Source organism: Camponotus vicinus, unplaced genomic scaffold (genome assembly GCF_025532165.1).
Source record: "Camponotus vicinus isolate PSW18456_S1 unplaced genomic scaffold, iyCamVici1.0 SCAF_12, whole genome shotgun sequence".
In the NCBI taxonomy this organism is placed as follows: domain Eukaryota; kingdom Metazoa; phylum Arthropoda; class Insecta; order Hymenoptera; family Formicidae; genus Camponotus; species Camponotus vicinus.
The window spans coordinates 12,829,981-12,843,781 of NW_028141948.1; the positions used below are offsets into that span (position 1 = coordinate 12,829,981).

Here is a 13,801-nt window from a genome sequence, read left to right on the forward strand (position 1 = left end):
TTTTTTAGCGACAAAAAAAATATAAGAAATTAAAAACAGATCAAGTAAATTAAAAGAATATTTTTTATAACTGAAATAAAATTCAAGTAGTAAAATAAGAAAGTTTCATAGAGATCGTTGTCCTAGACCTAGATGGCAGCACGGCAGAAGCTTCATGTCCAGAAAATTGAAAGAACTCATCAAATCGATTAGAAATATCAATTATCGATGACATTTTAGTCAGAAGCAAGAGAGAGATGAAACAGGCTAGAACAATCATTATTAGTCACATGTCGTTCATCGCAACGTCTGCTCTGTATTTTTCCGTGCGAGACCAGTCGACAATTGGTCGTCTGATCTGCCTCGCAGAAAAATCGATGACAAATCCAAGTTGAAATGTTCAAGTCCCGAATTCGAGAAGAGATATGTAGGTAAAAGCTTATCACTATCTTCTCGTTCCAAGTTAATTTCGACACGTTGAACGTGGATATTCGACGAGAATCAATCTTGTTATCGTCGAGCGAAAACGATAGTCGGCGATTGACAGGCGCGTATGTGACAGCGAGACGTGACGCGTATGTGACGTCTCGTAGTGTCTGTCAGATACATCCTCCCCGAGTTTAGCGCTGACTCGACTCGAAATGCCCGAGCAGAATGTCAGCGATCAATATACAACGTGGGTAAGGAAACATCAGGGTTTTATTAGTGCATTGATGACATGAATCATAACCTCAAACCGTAAACAAAACATTGGGAGAAATTCATAACATATGTCATAGGTCGGGCTCACGTACATCTTCAATCTCATCGTTGGAACAGGCGCCCTGACTTTGCCCGGGGTATTTAGTCGAGCAGGATGGGCGTTAGGATTAAGCGTTATTTTAATATTAGCGTTCATCAGGTACGTAGGAAAGATCCTGTTACGAATCTTCAGGAGCTTATTTCAAGCTTATTTCATCTCATTGAGTTTTCTTTGTATGCACAGTTTCATCACAGTTACATTCGTCATAGAATCGATGGCGTCGGCTAATGCCATAGTCACCTGGAGGCATATTCAGCATCGAAAACGTGTAAGCAGCTCTGGATTTATCTTATTTGTCACAAATGGCAGTAGAGTATTCTACAGATATTTAAAGATAGAAAGTGAAAATAATGGTGATAAATGATGTACATTAGTGCACTGTATGATATCAATGTATGTCATAAATATAAAATTAATTTGTAAGAAATATAAAATTATATTTATAAATATTAAATTATATTTTTTCAGGTTTTACAAACAATAGGTGAATCCGGTCCTTCCAATTCTGATTCAGAAGATACTCCACTGGTAGCACCTCCTTCCACTAGTCCGGAGCATTCAGATATGTCTTATAGATATTACGTAATTCGTGATAAGATAGAGATGGGCCAGATGGCATCCATCTTTTTCAACAGATTTGGCATTATTCTGTTCTATTTATGTTTTGCTATATATCTATATGGAGATTTAAGCATTTACGGGGCAGCAGTTGCAAAGTCATTAGCAGATGTTGCCTGTACTTATCTGCCAAAAAACCTTACATGCAATGACACCATACCAGATACTGAACTTTGCTGGGAAGGTTTTATGATAAATCGATTGGATGCATATAGAATATTTCTGGTATGTCACTGATCTGAAAAATTTCAATTAACCAGTTTTGCTAAAATTATATAAAGTACAAGTTATTGTTGTATCATTTTTGTTTGCAGACAATATTTGTACTATCATTGGGACCGTTTGTGTTTTTTAATGTTCAGAAGACCAAGTATCTTCAGCTACTGACTTCGATAATGCGTTGGCTCGCATTCACTATAATGATCGTCTACGCTTTGAAAAGTCTTTTCGTATACGGTCCTCGGGGCGATCCACCTATCGCAAACTTAGCTGGTAAGTTAAGAAATTATGATAATCATTAATCTATAACTTTTCATTGATTAATACATAATTGCAAGTTATATAAAAAGACACGTCACTATTTTAGGAGTTCCCAGCCTCTTCGGCGCTTGCGTTTATTCCTTCATGTGTCATCATTCGTTACCAGCATTGGTTGCACCGATAGCGAATAAGTCTAAGTTAAATCGATTTCTAGCTCTCGATTACATGCTAATCGCCTTCTTTTATTTACTGTTAGCTATGACAGGTATTTTCGCCTTTGAGCACTTGGATGATCTTTATACTTTAGACTTTGGACCACATGGCTCGGGTGATTGTTCCAAAAGTAACAATATTTTTCTTCTTCTTATAGAATATTTTTTAGCGCTTTTCCCGGTATTTACTCTGAGTACCAGTTTTCCCATTATAGCAATTACTCTTCGGAATAATTTGCAGTCGCTCTTTTTAAACGAGGATAAAGCTTACAATTTATGTCTTCGGCAATTCGTCTTCCCACTTTTAGCAGTAATACCGCCGTATCTGATCGCAATGAGTACCACAAATCTATCGATATTAGTTGGTATTACAGGATCGTATGCTGGAGCAGGGATTCAATATTTAATACCTACTTTCCTGGTTTATTATGCCAGACAAAAGACTAATAAGATCATCGGCCTTGGCGTCGTTAACAAATTCGCAAGTCCTTTTTCGGGCAAGTGTTGGTTGATTTTTGTTATAGTATGGGCGATTGCATGTATGATTTTAGTGTCTGTCAATTTCATCGAAATACACTTACAATTTTCCTGGTTTAATCAATAATAAAATTAATGTTACATTTATATTATACAAAATCAAAAGAGAAAATAGAGCTTATGTTGTAAGCTCGATTACAAAAACGATACAGCTAGGTATCAATGAAAGTGTTGATCATATATTACAAATGATACATTTCACAATGTATCAATAGCAAAATGTAGATGTTGCGCAGAGTCATTCAACAGTTTTAATTGATATTATATAGGCACTTGATACAAATGGAATGGATAATAATTAAAGTGAAAGGACAAAAATAGATTAAGAATGCTAATATGTGGTCATTTGATAAAATTTGAGATTTCATAACTTGAAATGCTGTACGTCATTTATGGCAGTATACGTTCACGTGTATATATGGTGAACCGACAATACTTTAGCACGAGTCGGCATGTACAACTCAAATATCGAATAAGTTTAATATAAGGATATAACGTATGTATAAAAAAAACAATTCTCATTCTCTTTATATGTATACTCTTATATGCATACTCTTTACTTTTGTAGAATTGCTCCGAAACAGAAAAATATGTGACGTTATCATAAGGATTTAACAATTTGTTATTGTATCTGTATTTTTTGTGTGGTAATATTATTTCTCCATATTTTATGTATTTATTATGAAATAATGTTAGCGGTAGGTGATAATAGTAGCAATAGCTAAAGTATGATGTTGCGCTTTTTTTTTTGAGATCGTATTTTTGTATAAGATATATATATAAAACTGCCAAAAAATTATTCGCAGCATGTCCGTCACATCTGTGTACCTGTGCCAGTGTAGCGTACAATGAAGAATATAAGTTGCGAATATATATATATATATATATATATATTTTCCAAAAGCAATTGAAATGGATGATAATAATAAATATAGTTGATTAGACAAGCCTCTTGCCGATTTATTCAAACCGGTATATGTACACACATATTTTTGCCTTATATTTATTTTGAATCGAGATCTCTGCATGAGACAGATTTTAACACAGATAGATTTCTCTTCAAGATTCCAACGATAGAAGATAGCACGATAAAAGCGATAAAAGCTATTTTCGATAAAATTTTATGTCCCTGATTATATATGTATGTATGTATATATATATTTATATACATATATACATATATATGAATTAGCGTGGAATGTATTACGATCGCCTTTTTTGCACATAGGCACGGTATTTGTAAGATCTTGAATAACCAGCTGTGTTTTTTACATATATTCGTGATAACGAATCATAATAATAAGCACAGAAAAATAATAAGTTAAAATACTTATTACTTCACACTTATTCTGTGAGAAAAATTAGCTTATTTGAATAATCTTTCCTTGTTTTTAAATGAATTCCCATAAAGTAAGAATAAACATCCGTACAACACCATGTGATTAGCAAACAATTATGTGTAATTATATTAATTTATTAAATAATTAAAGCGAAAATTCGCGTTTTAAGTTTAAAATAAAAGCTCGATGCTATTTTACATATGCGAAAAGTACCGGTGTATGAGAATGTCATACATAAAAAATATGTGTATGTATGAATGTAAGTGAACACTTTGGAGTGAATAGACACTGTTAATTTATACACCCGCACAAAATGCGGGTATATATTTAATATTAATAATAAATAGCCACTTTTTCATACCTATATACGATTTGATTTTTCTCTTTGGTTTTCCGCGGACGAACTCGCTACTAGATTGGTACCTACGGACCAGGATCACACGACGAATATCTCCCTATCCCAGCTAGTGGCACTCGGACGCTTGTACTAGGTTTCCTTTCTCACTCATCAGTCTTTAACACTACGAATACTGTAAATCTATTATATCGCAAATCTCTGTATTCGCGTACAACTTTGATGAAGTTTCTTAAGCTTATCTCAATCGACGGTGCGTGAATTTCATTCGGAGATTGATATTTCGAGATATGTCTCTTGTATGCTTCGGCATTGAATTCGGACTGATATATAATATATTATTTCTCTTTGTCAAAATTCGAAGGGTGCTTAAGCAGTTTTGTACAAGAACAAAATCGCTCGTTACAATTGGTATCGCGCGTGTGACAATTGAGCTTATAATTTGCATGTACAAACCTAGAGAGTGTAATTAACTAGATTTGATACAGTATCTTGTAAATATTAGTGGTTCATAGAAAACTTATGCTACGAATCGAAAAGTCTGGTATGTATAAAGAAAGATCGGTGTATAGAGAGAATAATGACTTATAAAATTTAATAACTCGACGAAATGAGTTAATTTATACGTTAAATAATACTGATGCTTCGCTTTTTATCTCAACTTCCTAAAAATAAGTAATTTACTCGTAATTTAAATAGGGACAATTCGTGTCTTCGTGACCTACGCACTCTATCACCGGATCATGCGTGCTGTCCCACATCCCTGGACCGCATTGCCGGCAGAGACCGGCTAACGTGCAAGGCAAGCGAACAAGTTGACGGAAATGATAAAGTAGGCCACGTGCCTTTCTAAGTATAACGTTCCCGTCCATGTACATGGCAAGTGAACTGAAATGCAATAACATTTCGTCCGTTCGCAGATCCTGGGCAATCACGTCGTCCGCGTAAACGCACATTATAGCGAGGCAGAGAAATAAGTGGAAATGATCCGTTAAATAATTGACCCAGCAGGCCTCCCACATGACCAGGGCTATTTCAGTTGGAAACTCTCTTTTCAAGCATCTATAATGGAGAAGAGATAAAAGGAAGGGAAAAAAATACGATAAATATGTATACATCAAAATTGTGTAAAATTCATATACAGAGTGTATCTGAAATGATGCACTAAACTTTAGGAGCATATTCTAGAGGTCAAAATAAGACTTTTTTTTCCTATGAACATGGATCCGCAAATGAACCTCCCTCCGAGCTAGAGGCCCCTAAAGTTTGGGGAAAAAATTGAAAATTGGCTGTATTTCAGAAAAAAATGGCAGAAGGTTGGAATTTGGTATAGCCCAGTAAATTATGAAGTAAAGTAAACCACTAAACATTTTCCACTCACACATTTTCGAATTTTAGCTCGGAGGGAGGTTCATTTGCGGACCCATGTTCATAGGAAAAAAAAGTCTTATTTTGATCTCTAGAATACGCTCCTAAAGTTTAGTGCATCATTTCAGATACACCCTGTATATAAAAGCGCAGTGTTGTTATGTGGAATATAATAGCTGTACTTACAGAAGTATCCAACGATGACAGAACAAAAGTTCCAAAGCATCCTCGTGATTTTGAAGATGCGTGTAAAAATCCGGCACCATTATTCTCACTAGCTCTCGTAGGTAGCATAGATTTCTATCCATGTCCGTGTCGGTTGGAGTGCACACAGCCACCGATCTTTGCATCAGACCCGCGAAACACCAGAAGGCCTCGATTTCGGAGTTAAGTTCAGCTAATAACGGAGCTAAGAGATCGGACATTCCTTGGGTGTAACCCAAACGACAGTTGTATATCGCGTAGTTGAGTAAAATATTCCTACAAAAGCCCAGACAAAACACAAATTAGGAATGATTAATTAATAGGCAATGGTGATGATATATGAAGAGAAGTCAGTATCAACGCGTTGAAATAACTTACTTCATTACTTCGATGTTAGGATTACCCTCGCCGGCGTAATAAGGATTACCTCTGTCCGTGCGTACGACGTCTTTCTCCACTATGCACACTACGTTTCGCCAGAAACGCTCGGCGTGCTCCGGATTCATACTTAATCGACGTCTCTGTATCTCCTCGTATTCTTGTCGCCTAATGGCGTCGATCTGCTCTCTATCCTCGTACGTGCTTTGATAGGAATAGCAGTGAAGCAGGAAGGGCCAGACAATTTTTCGTAGCGCCGGCTCTAAGCCTCCGAAAAAGATCCCTTTGCGAAGAGCGAGATCGTCCTCTACCTGACCACGTTCGTTCAACAAGTCTTTCCAAGCTAGCGACGTGATCATTGGCACTTGGCCCTCCTCGGGATGCAATTCGTCTCGACTTACCTCAGGTCTGCACACCATAAAATGCCTGCGCAAAATGTTTATTGTGAATATTATGTAGATCGAGCAAATTCGAACAATTTATGTTCCAATCATGTCTGACCTGTATGGCAGAGTCTCCTCCGTGTCCGCGCTCAAGCGTGGATAAAGCAACTGATGCCACTGATGCAAAGTGGCGGCCAACCTATCCAAGCCGCCGTGATGAAAGTGCAGGATCTTGTATTGGCTCTCTCTGCTCGCCACTACCAACTGACCGCAGGTGCAAGCAGGATCGGCGAAGAACAGTCGTAAGGATCGCATCTCGCCAAGATCCACCGAGAATCTTCTGCATCGATGCGCTCTGCGCAATGTCACGGGCGACGCAGTCGCGCTGTCGGGAAAGGCAAGATTGTGTTGAAGAGCCAAAAGTTCCGGAGATCTCATCCACGTCGGCATCTCCTCAGCTGTACAAACAACGTTTCATTAATTAAGGACAATTATTTGACGAATAATTATATAGCTTGAAATATTTTTTTTACCTACCGTCAGCAGATATTGAGATTGACAAGCTGCAGGTCGAAGTTAATGACAAGCTGCGACTCTTGATGCTTATATCATCGCGGAACGAGAAGCGCGGCTCCTCGTCGACGCTCCTGACGTCGTTCTCATTAAAATTCCTCTCTTTCGAATTTTCGTCCTTCTCGTTTTTCCTCGAATCGGCGGAATCTGAAGTTTCGCGATTCTCGGTCCTTTCGCCGCTGTTCTTCTCAGACTCGTCGCCTATATTTCGACGTGAAAAGTCATAGCCGGAACCGGAACAGACGCGTTCGCAGTCGCCACAGCTGACGGGTTCCTTCGCCTCCAAGCACACGTCCAGCTTTCCGTTCCCGTTGTCATTCTCGACGTCGTTCTCATGCTCATTCTCGTTCTCGAGCACGTGTCTTTCGTCCGCGCCTCGTGCCTTCGAAATCTGGGAACGCGGGCCAGTCGGATCATCGTCCCGATGATGATGCACCGCGGCGTTCCTGGCGCTCAGGTTCTCCAGCGCGGTCGGATGCTTGCGCAACGTGCTGTTGGGTATCCAGCTGAGATGCAGGGTCGGCAGGTTCGAGTTCTTGTTCAGCTTGCACGTTACGGTCATGTATCCGGGATGATGCACCACGTCGGTGTTCTGCCTCATCAACGTCGGCGGATGCACACAAACGTTATTCTTGCAGAATAACGCCTCGCCGTCCTGGTAAATGACGCGTCGATTGTCCTGGCCGCAATCGCCGAGGATAAAGCTGCTCGCTTTCCGTAGGATATTTGGTAGAGGCATATTCGTTTCGTGATCACTCACGCTGTTTTCCTTCGATGAAACATGACATATCTTTGACAGAAGGCGACGATGATGCTCAGGTCACTCAAGTTTCTTAAGAGGAGTCTAAGCATTCGTTGGCACTGAAATCCGTTTACCATTCGCGAGACAGTTTCTTCGCTTCTCCAGACTCGACCCGGACTGTCCTCGTCCAGGAAACGCTGGAACCAGGATCCGCATCGGGATCGCGAGCTGAACGCGATCGGTGAAAAATGCGAAACGAAAGGCAAACATAATCGGGCGGGAAGGTATTCGGAGTTGTCGGGGTTGATAAGTCGAGTCCCACGTTGATTTGCCCTTCCACAGACACGAACGCTTGCAACGTTATCGTTATCAATTAGCCTCGTTACATATAAAGCGATAACGCGTATCCGTGCCGCCAAGTTCCGTCAGAGATAACGCGGGCCATGCGTAATCAAGCCCCACTATTGGGGAGACTCCTCCCCGTCCTTCACCGAAGAGGGTGATCAACGATGCCTTGGAGGACTCTTGAATCTTCCAGCATGTCAGTCGGCATCGCCGAAACGCGACGATCCTCGCGATGATCGAAGATCGCGAGAGACAATCCGGTGGGAGACAGTGATCAACGTTGCTTCTGAATCGCCCGACGTAATCGCTGCTCGAAGTGCCTTCTCTTACCGCGTAAGCATGCACGTCGACTTGGAAAAGGTCCAGCTGAAATATCAGCAGTGTCACGCGCATACGCGACGTACTTTGCTCTCGAGATCGCAGGCTGATCCCCCTGACACGGTACACGATGATCGGTTACGCAACGACGCGAACTTGCGACAACGCGACGCGGCATCAAACATATACACAGAGACACTCTTCTTCTTATCCTAGATCAATATTTCCATCTGATCGCGGAAGTCGCTCTACCTACCTACAGTCTCTCCTACTACCCGACCCGCTGACATTTCGCTACTCCGTAGGCCGTTTTTATCGATTATCCACCGCCTCTCGTACGCTTATCACGTTTCGCGTTTCTTTCATTTGCGATCGATCATCTTCAGCTTCTACGTAATTGTGCGTACTTTCGCTTTTATCTAAAGTTGCGGTATGTTTTCACGCGCAACGCGATGACGTATTTGCCCGGTCATTGATTTAAATTTTATCGCGACAAAAATGTGGACGTTAATAATTAATTAAATTATAATTCATAATTAATGAATTTCTAGCGCTAACACTTTCAAGAATATAAATTAGAAAAAGAGAGAAAAATATTTATAATATATTACAAACACACATCACAGTGTAATCAATTGTTTTTATTGTTTAATTAATTTATGCTTCTACTTATCAATGCAACTCGTAATTGAAGAGTATCTTGTGATCGTTGCTGAGAGCTAGTCCCGATTTAGGACCGCGTTTAAGGTACGATATCGTAGAATACGCCGAGAAATGAAAGTCCTCTTGCAAATAACCGTTCGCTAGCAAATGTCCTACGATAGCCTCCGCGGTTTCTCTCGCAAACTTTGGTACAGGCACGGTAGATACTCTCAACGATGAGGAACCTTTGCTGTACCAGGCGTCCACAAGCTTTAGAGCGGTCAATCGTGTTTCGTTTTGCACAGCCTTTGTCATAATTTGATACAGCTGTCTGCAATACTGCCCTATGTCGACCTCTTTTCCAACATTCGGCATCCTACAATGATCGCACATTTCGACGCAATCGCTCGCGTTCCAAGTTTCCTCGAAATGAGTCGCTATTAAACTTCGTCTACAGGATGTTTGATCCAGGCAATACGTCAACACCTTGTACAAGTTTTGTAGTCCGACTCTATCTTGAAATACCATTGTACTCAATTTAAATATATCTGCTAATCTGAAGAGTACCATACACACCGACTTTTTGCCATCTCTGCCTGCTCTACCGCTTTCCTGATAAAAGTTCTCCATCGATTTAGAAACGCAGTGATGTATCACGAATCGCACATCCGGTTTGTCGATGCCTAATCCAAAGGCGATAGTCGCAATCACCGCTTGATATTTGCCTGATATCCATTTGGAGTAAACTTCCGATCTGTACTCCGCCTCCAGCATCGCGTGATAGCATCCGACTTTAATACCTCTGGCCCTTAAATCCGTGGTCAATTGTTCGGCATCCTTAATCGTGGTCGTATAGATTATACCCGATTTGCCGGCGAATCGAGTCTTCAAGAGATTTTCTATCATTGCAAGGCATGTTTCCTTATCCGCCGGTTTACGACGAACCTCGTAATATAAATTAGGTCTATTGAACGAAGCTCGTAAGACCAGGCAACCGCTGATGTCCAACATTTTCTGTACGTCTACGATGATCTTAGCCGGAGCCGTGGCGGTGAGACCTAAAATCGGTATGCCCGGGAACATGGATTTCAGCACACCTAGAAACTTGTAATCCGGTCTGAAGTCGTGACCCCATTGACTACAACAGTGTACCTCGTCTATGGCGAAACGTTCCAGATGCCCCAACTCGTACGCTTTCTGCAGCTTGCTCATAAAACGATTGGACTTTGCCATGTACTCTGGCGTTACGTAGATGAGCTTTAGATCCGACTTTTTATCCGCAAGTGCATTCATGGTCATCTTGACACTTTCTTTGTCTGCCTTTGCGCACAACATGGTAGCCTTTACGTTAAATTTATGCAATCCATGTAATTGATCCTCCATCAAAGACACTAATGGCGAAACTACTATAGTTATACCTTTGCTGATTACAGCTGGCAACTGATAACACAAGCTTTTACCACCACCTGTAGGCATAATTAATATAACATCTTCTTTGGACATAATTGCATTCATAGTTGGCAATTGTAACTCTCGCAACTTGTCAATCTTGAAAACGTCTTTTAAAGCTCTCTTGAGTTTTGCGGACCAATCAAACTCTTCATTGTTCCAATTTTTTTTGGACAAGGAGAAACTTTTCTTCAAAAGAGCGTCGTCGCGTAACTTTTCCTTGCGCTGAGTTAATATTTTCTTACGATCCTGGAGTTTCTGCAGTTCACTCTCTATTTGTTGCAGCTCGTAATCAATAGCAGCTATTTCGTCGTTTTCAGTGACTGAAATTTTAAAGAAAAACAGTAAAAGTAGAGTGTACAATTCTGTGAAAATATAATGTAATCTTAATGATGAAGAATTAAACAAAGTAGCTCATAGGATGCTACAAAATAACAGTATCTAAATTTATTATAATAGATTCTTCTTCCATGAGGTGAGATGAGATTAAAAACAAAATACTTTGCATCTCTACAAAATAGAATAATTCTGCCAATAAATGAATTTTAAGATTAGTTAATGATTTTTCTTCATATACATGTTGAATTATAAGATGCAAAGGTAAAAAATAAAGAAATTTTGACGAATTTTATAATTTTTTTATCATACTCTTTCAACTAACCTTGATACTCGTCGTCATCTCCTATCATAACCACATCCTTCGTGTCATTAACAGACATTTTAATCAATTATTTAGATTTCCTTATTAGTTGTTAAAAGATTAATATATCTCGCTTATCATTAAATCACGTGAATGTCTCGTAATCTATCAGATGCATCGCATCCGATCATGCACGAGATAACCATACGCGCCGGTACTGATCAACAGCTGATCGACATCAGGTGACGCTAGGTACTGAATGATCCGTATGTATGAATGGGTCTGTTCTTTTTAGCTGCACTAGTGCAATAAGTTGGAAAGAGACAAATATACTTTCTTTCACTCTAACTAATTGCACTAGTGTAGCAGTGCAGCTAAAAAGAACAGGCCCAATGTGTGAGCGCATATGTTTATTTGTGAAAGAGTCTTCTATCTATTATCTATTGGCAATACTGGCAGTTCATACCGGATGGGTGATGATCGGTACCCAGTGGATGAATGATCAGTAGTGCTTCAATCGGTCTGATTGTTTTGTTTCTTACCAATTCGACGCCTCTCTTTGATTCATTATCAGGCAAGTAGAGAGAAGCGACGACACTTAACGCGCACAAAATAAATGAGGTGCCAAGCAGTTTGAAACTTTCACCATCATGTTTCGTCAAGCTGCACTTCGTGCATGTCCAACATGGCTCGAAAACAAACTCACGTCTATATATTTTAGGGGTATCTGTTTTATATTCGTCTCCTATATTCGCATTCTGTATAAAGCTCTAAAGCTAGCGTTATTACATCTTATTGCGGTACAATAAAATTATATCTTATTATTAGTAACTAGTTTTTCTAATTCTTATTAATCAGTATTTTTCTATATTTTTGCGATTCACAGATAGTATGTAGTTTATAATCAATTCAGTTGTATATATGTATATATAAGGCTACTTTCTTCAACATTTTTTCAGCAAAGAGCATTTCTTCCAACGGATTTCGTGGATCGCACAGTCTTAGTACCACAGTAGATCATTCCAATATGAAAGTTCAAATATTACCAGCGCTTCAAGATAATTATATGTATTTGGTATCTATCATGCTATTTACAATAACATTTGTATAAGTTTCTAAATCTTAATTCTTTTTATTAGTTATTGGTATTAGTATTAGTTTGCAAAATAACTTCTATACCTATTTAATATACCTTCAAGAATGTTATTATAAACTTGTATAAAATAATTAAAACTTTTAATATATTTTTTTGTAAGATTATTGACGAAGCGACACAAGAAGCTGCTGTTGTGGATCCTGTTGATCCAGAAACTGTAGCTGCAGCTGTTCAACAAAATAATGTCAAACTAACAAAAGTCTTAACTACCCATCATCATTGGGATCATGCTGGTGGAAATGCAAAATTATTAAAAAGCTTTAATGATCTTACCGTATATGGTGGAGATGACAGGATAGAAGCCATTAATCATAAAATTACTCACAATGATACATTCAATATTGGCAATTTATCAGTCAAATGTTTAGCGACACCTTGCCATACGCGTGGACACATCTGTTATTATGTTACAGGAGAAGAACATCCGCCATCTGTATTTACAGGTAAAGTAGGACATTAATAAGGATGAAATATATCCAAAAATCAAATATAATAAAGAGGAATTTAATTTACAGGAGATACACTCTTTGCTGGAGGATGTGGAAGATTTTTTGAAGGTACTGCTGATCAAATGTACACGGCACTTATTGAAATCCTGGGCTCCTTACCTGAAGAAACGGTATGTTATTTTATTCAAATTGTAATTCATCATTTTCAAGACAATCAAATCATTTTTATATTTCTATAGAAAGTTTACTGCGGCCATGAATACACAGCTAACAATCTCAAGTTTGGTTTACACGTGGAACCCGAGAATAAAGCAATTCAACAAAAATTGGATTGGTCGCACGAACAACGTGCCAATAATCTTCCAACTGTGCCTAGCACCATTAAAGATGAAAAATTAACAAATCCATTTATGAGAGTACACGAACCAACTGTTATGAAACACGCACAACAAAATGATCCTATTCAGACAATGTCTTATTTAAGACGCGAAAAGGATAACTTTAAGGCTTAAGAAACTTTGAATAATACTGAAATATCTTTCTATTCATTGAGTATATACATTTAATTAACATATTTAAAATGGGGTAAAGTCGAGGTATAAAGGATGTATAAAATATGAGGTATCTAGATAAATATTTGATATTAAAATAAATATTTGAGTTTCTATTACTGCTTATTTAGCTTCTATTTTCACAATCCAAGTTTTTTTATAATTATATTTTATAAAAAAATTTTTTGTTTTATATAACAGTCCATTATATATATATATATATTGATAGCATTTACAAAGCAGAAATAATAATAGATATACACTTGTTTAGTAATAGATT

The 13,801-nt window shown here is 38.5% G+C and overlaps 3 protein-coding genes across 8 annotated transcripts; 1 reads left to right on the forward strand and 2 right to left on the reverse strand.

The window, feature by feature from the left end:
* Nucleotides 1–127: 127 nt before the first annotated feature.
* Nucleotides 128–13,640, forward strand: LOC145962832 (hydroxyacylglutathione hydrolase, mitochondrial). Of its 6 annotated transcripts, XM_083084204.1 has the most exons (9): nt 179–659; nt 759–880; nt 965–1,049; nt 1,250–1,624; nt 1,714–1,891; nt 12,325–12,440; nt 12,622–12,964; nt 13,037–13,140; nt 13,210–13,640. In XM_083084204.1, the coding sequence occupies exons 1-9, from the start codon at nt 621–623 to the stop codon at nt 13,480–13,482; spliced, it is 1,635 nt and encodes a 544-aa protein (XP_082940330.1). In that variant the 5' UTR covers nt 179–620; the 3' UTR covers nt 13,483–13,640. The 6 variants fall into 6 exon arrangements, with proteins under 6 accessions (XP_082940324.1, XP_082940330.1, XP_082940327.1 ...); XM_083084198.1 differs by lacking the exons at nt 12,325–12,440; nt 12,622–12,964; nt 13,037–13,140; nt 13,210–13,640 and adding an exon at nt 1,986–3,575 and having other exon boundaries at nt 128–659; XM_083084201.1 differs by lacking the exons at nt 179–659; nt 759–880; nt 965–1,049; nt 1,250–1,624; nt 1,714–1,891 and adding an exon at nt 8,492–8,649.
* Tbc1d16 (TBC1 domain family member 16) lies at nt 3,568–7,978 on the reverse strand. Its single transcript, XM_083084196.1, has 5 exons — nt 7,194–7,978; nt 6,775–7,114; nt 6,274–6,699; nt 5,878–6,171; nt 3,568–5,385 (listed from the first exon to the last, which is right to left on the reverse strand). Exons 1-5 carry the CDS (start codon nt 7,966–7,968, stop codon nt 5,004–5,006), a joined length of 2,217 nt encoding a protein of 738 aa, XP_082940322.1. The 5' UTR covers nt 7,969–7,978; the 3' UTR covers nt 3,568–5,003.
* On the reverse strand, nt 9,302–11,592 carry LOC145962831 (ATP-dependent DNA helicase Q1). Its single transcript, XM_083084197.1, has 2 exons — nt 11,387–11,592; nt 9,302–11,048 (listed from the first exon to the last, which is right to left on the reverse strand). The coding sequence occupies exons 1-2, from the start codon at nt 11,442–11,444 to the stop codon at nt 9,307–9,309; spliced, it is 1,800 nt and encodes a 599-aa protein (XP_082940323.1). The 5' UTR covers nt 11,445–11,592; the 3' UTR covers nt 9,302–9,306.
* Nucleotides 13,641–13,801: the final 161 nt, after the last annotated feature.